This window comes from Penaeus vannamei, chromosome 14, assembly GCF_042767895.1.
Source record: "Penaeus vannamei isolate JL-2024 chromosome 14, ASM4276789v1, whole genome shotgun sequence".
Classification (NCBI taxonomy): domain Eukaryota; kingdom Metazoa; phylum Arthropoda; class Malacostraca; order Decapoda; family Penaeidae; genus Penaeus; species Penaeus vannamei.
This window is the reverse complement of record NC_091562.1, coordinates 35,552,774-35,557,071: the sequence shown is the minus strand read 5'-3', so window position 1 is coordinate 35,557,071 and position 4,298 is coordinate 35,552,774. Positions and strand designations below refer to the sequence as shown.

At 33.6% G+C, this 4,298-nt stretch overlaps 1 protein-coding gene across 1 annotated transcript in view; it reads right to left on the bottom strand.

Annotated features, from left to right (window-relative positions):
- Window positions 1-3,825, bottom strand: part of LOC113812292 (beta-secretase 1) — an 11,879-nt gene extending 8,054 nt beyond the window's left edge. Inside the window, exons 1-5 of the mRNA XM_070129899.1 lie at window positions 3,783-3,825; window positions 2,300-2,510; window positions 1,624-1,764; window positions 892-1,023; window positions 386-554 (exon numbers count right to left, since the gene is read on the bottom strand). Coding sequence (XP_069986000.1) covers window positions 386-554; window positions 892-1,023; window positions 1,624-1,764; window positions 2,300-2,494 — 637 coding nt within the window. The 5' untranslated portion in view covers window positions 2,495-2,510; window positions 3,783-3,825. The remainder of the gene's footprint in view (window positions 1-385; window positions 555-891; window positions 1,024-1,623; window positions 1,765-2,299; window positions 2,511-3,782) is intronic.
- Window positions 3,826-4,298: the final 473 nt, after the last annotated feature.

The following is a 4,298-nucleotide window of genomic DNA, read 5'->3' as shown; positions in this document are numbered from 1 at the left end:
TGGAGTCGATAACTAGTACAATCTACCTCACCTGTTTACTGCTTTCCTTGACTTTTGGAAATATTCTTTTTACTTCTATATTGCCATTAATTCTGTTCAGATAATAATAATCATAATGTCAGATAATTACAAAATCAATAGTAATAGCATCCATCTATGTGTGAAGACAGTTCACAAAACAAAACCACTTTGAGCATTACAAGTTCCTGGAAGAACTGGGTTGTTAATAATAATAATAATAATAATATTAAGAAAATATCAACAGCAAAAAAAGGAATCCAGCACTACATAGCAACAACCAAGCTCTGCAGTAATATAAAAGCTTAAAAAAACATCAGAGAAAAACCTTTGGGTAATGTCAGTTGAACAGCATAAAAATTCTCACCAATGTAAAGCTTTCCTTGGTGGCGAGTGACATTTCCTTGCCTGAAGGGACCACACAACTGGATAGTGAAAGTGTTAGCAGTGTGGTTTTTGGCGGTAAGGCCGTCAAACCACGGAACTACATCGCCTTTTGGCTGGGATAAGGCCGCAAATGCGAGGCCTATAATACCCTGGAAAAGTGGTATTCGTATCAGTTAAGAATTCCTCTCTAGAGCATTTGCTTACCCACTTGTATCTTACTGACTTTCAAATCTGATAAGGGAAGAATATCTAAGACTTACATCAAATCTTTCAGATGCTTTACTAGTAAAGGTTTTGAGTCCTAAGTTACTTATGTACATACAAGAAAAAATAAAATGATTAATTAAATAACTAACGTATAATACATATGTTAAAAAAGATCTACATCTTTCCTTATCACATTTTCATTTTATCCTTTACTCCCCAGTCTTTCTTTATCAGTCAAAAAATCTTCCACCGAAAGACTAGATGCAGTAACAATATTACCTGCCAATGGGAATTATTAACATAAAAGTTGTTCGAGGATGTAATGAGGGCTAAATCAGTGACCAGTGGCTCTGTGTTTTGAAGTTTTGGAAACCAGACCAAATCACGGCCTAAATGCCCTCGCCAGCTACCCTGTAAAAGAATGGGTAAAAATGTAAAATATAAAGTTATTGATGTTCAAAGTTATCTGTAGCTTTGTTCGTGAAACACCTTTTTCTAAAATATTCTCTTTTTATATCCCTTTTGTTCTTCCTTTTTTTATCACAACATCAATTCTCTACAGATACTTATAAAGATACTTTGAACATAGGAGACATATATAATCATGAAATAGTTAAACTTATCTGGAAAAAGGAAGAAAACAAATCTGTAACTGTGAAACAATTATCTAATATGTTTTGTTTATTTGTTTAAAACTCAAAATTTTAATATCAAAATGAAAAGCTTAATCTTTGTCAGGCAAGCAATATCTGTCAAAATTCATATAATATGATATAATATAGTGATTGGTCCTCTCAGGTTCACTTTGCTCACCCTAATGATCAATTTTCTATTTACTTTTTCTATTTATGAGAAAGAAATGAAAAATAAAAACCATACAGTCATTTATGAGAATGCTTCAGATTAACTAATTCAGAAATCTTTATTTGAGTTTGCCCAACATTGCTGCTATGCTACAAAGAAGGCAGCATTCCATGTAAACATTTGCAACTGACGCAATGCGCTACTTGCCTGAGTATAAACCATTTCGACATCCTTGCCCAGGTCAACATATGAAGAGGAGCTCTGATGGACATAGAAGCTCTCGAGTTCTTCGTGAGGTGCACCTGCTATTGCTAGATTGCTGCTACCAGTGTCCACCAAAAGATTGAACTGGAAGCCATAAATTGTTTCTGAATTATGTTATTACATGGCTTATGAGTCATAATTATTGTAAAATCTCTTAAATGCCATTAACTAAGGTAAGTCTTGCTGATAAATGAGTGTGCACAATGTTCTGTATGAATAGAAAGCTTAGGCAGGAGGCACTTAGGACACTTTCAATAATCAATGCAGACCATTCTTGGACAATTCAATTCATATTCATCCTAAAAGTATTAAAAAAGTTAGTGAAGTGGAACAGTGAACAATATTTTCAAAATAATCTAATTTGCACACAATGACTATATCTTAAAAAGGAAGCAGGAAAATGGCAGAAGAATCACCCTGAATTCTCCCCTATTCATATGTGCTACTTTGAAATCCTGAACTTCATAAATAAAATTAGAGAAAGAATGATTTTTGTAATGATCTTACCCAGATATGTACAAAGTACCTGCCTTCCTTGTACATCTTAATATATAAAACAATCTAAAGTCACCTTAATTTGTACAATATACATATATAATAAAGAAGAGCCCAGACATACCTTCTGTGGTGGAGTCCCAATTTGCACTTCAGTGTAATAGCCATCACCAGGGGTCCCATGCAAATTCCAGGGTTGAGCTGCATCAGGAGGGCGGGTTGTGACCGGCGGGTGACTGAACACAAAACGAGCTTGGAGACATAGTAACAGTGATACCAAACTCAAGGTTAGGAGTAAACACTGGTTGCCCGACGTCATCTCATTTAAAACAGGTCTGGAAAGAGATCATTGTCACAAACACAAAGACACACATATACACAGATGGAAACACAAAGACACACACATCACATTTTTATACATATTTATACATTGACTTCAAAAAGTTACATATACATTTGCCACTGGCCTACAGTGGTCAGCTAACACACCTTCCACCAGAATATTCTACAACTTTATTTTCAACAATGGAATCAGTTCAAGCTGTCTTATCAGAATGTAGTAGTATGTGGATTTTATCCTGATCACTTAATATGTAGGCTGCAATGACTGCCTGACACTGTGCGACTGTCAGGTTGGACTTGACATGTTACAGCTAATTTTAAATAAAGTGAACACCAACTAAGTAATTACAAGAAAAAGGCCCCATTTCAAAAAAAATCTAATAACACTGTCATGAGGAAAGGGAAACACTACATTCACAGATACATGAAATAATCTGTGCAGACTCAGAATAACATCAGAAATGAAATAAATAGACTGCAACTAATGACATGTGATGAGTAAGTCCATGGCAATTGTGAGGGGGTATGAAGGCAGAGATCCTGATTGGGAAACATGACAATCAGATGGGGATCTGGGATCAAAGTTCTGGGTTAGGAAGCTTTTTAGTTCATGTGGTGGTGTTCCTGGATTTCCATGAGTGGCTGGTGCAATAGGGACTTATTTTGAGAGAGGTGCAGTCATTTAATAAACTGTTACCAATACTATTATTTAACTCATCTGCACCTGTATGTCATGGGAAACAACAGCAACTGATGTATATAATAATGTGAATAATTGACAAGGAATAATAAATGCCAGGTTATATGGCTGTGAAACAAAACTTCTGAAAAGCAACTGAGGTTGCCTTCTAAAAATTTAATTATCAAAATGAAATGCTATTTAAACAACATTACTAAACTACTAGACACATAAGTACTTGCATTTACATTCCTTGTTGCAACCTATTTATATCTCACGATTTCTTTACGAATCATAACAAACGGAGTATAATAAATCATTCTGAAAGGTTTAGATACCTAAATTACTTATGTACATACAAGAAAAATAATAACAAGTGTTAAAATAAATATCTAACTTGTAGAAGTTTTTAAAAATCTAAATCTTTCCTTTTCAACTTTTAATCAGACATCCAACAAGACTTCCGTTTTTGCGGAAAATATCTTTAGGATCATATCCACTAAAGTTTACACTTCTGTTCTTATGAGGGCTAAAACCTTGATTGGTTTCTTACGGCAAATAGAATGCACGAAACAAAATAAATTACTTGCAGTTTCCTTGCTGAAGAGACGAATTATCCTTCCCATGGGAAGTCGGGTTAGTAAAATTAATTCCAGGTTGCGGTAAGGATTTGATTATTAATGAAGCCAAAAAAATTATGAAATTTCACAAAAAATACAGAAATATTTCACATTTTGTATCTTTCTTTTAATGAAATAGAAACCGAGCTACATAGTTATAGGAATGGCATGTTATTTATCTTATATTATCGTTTAGGTAAGCAGGATGTAAATTGTTTATATCCTTAAACTACTTTATTTACTTTTTTCTTTACGTACATGATTATTGAAACTTCTTAGTAAAAATCATTGAGAAAAGCAATTTTCATTACGTATCTGAACATGTATGAAATATATGTCCTTTTCCTTGTTTTATGTTATTTCTGTTCGTATTACGGTTGTTATCATGTTTTTACTATTTTTTTGTTGTTGATAATCTTTTCTCCAAGTTATTGTTATCATTACTGACATCATTGATAATGTTATTGGCATTATTTAGTTAT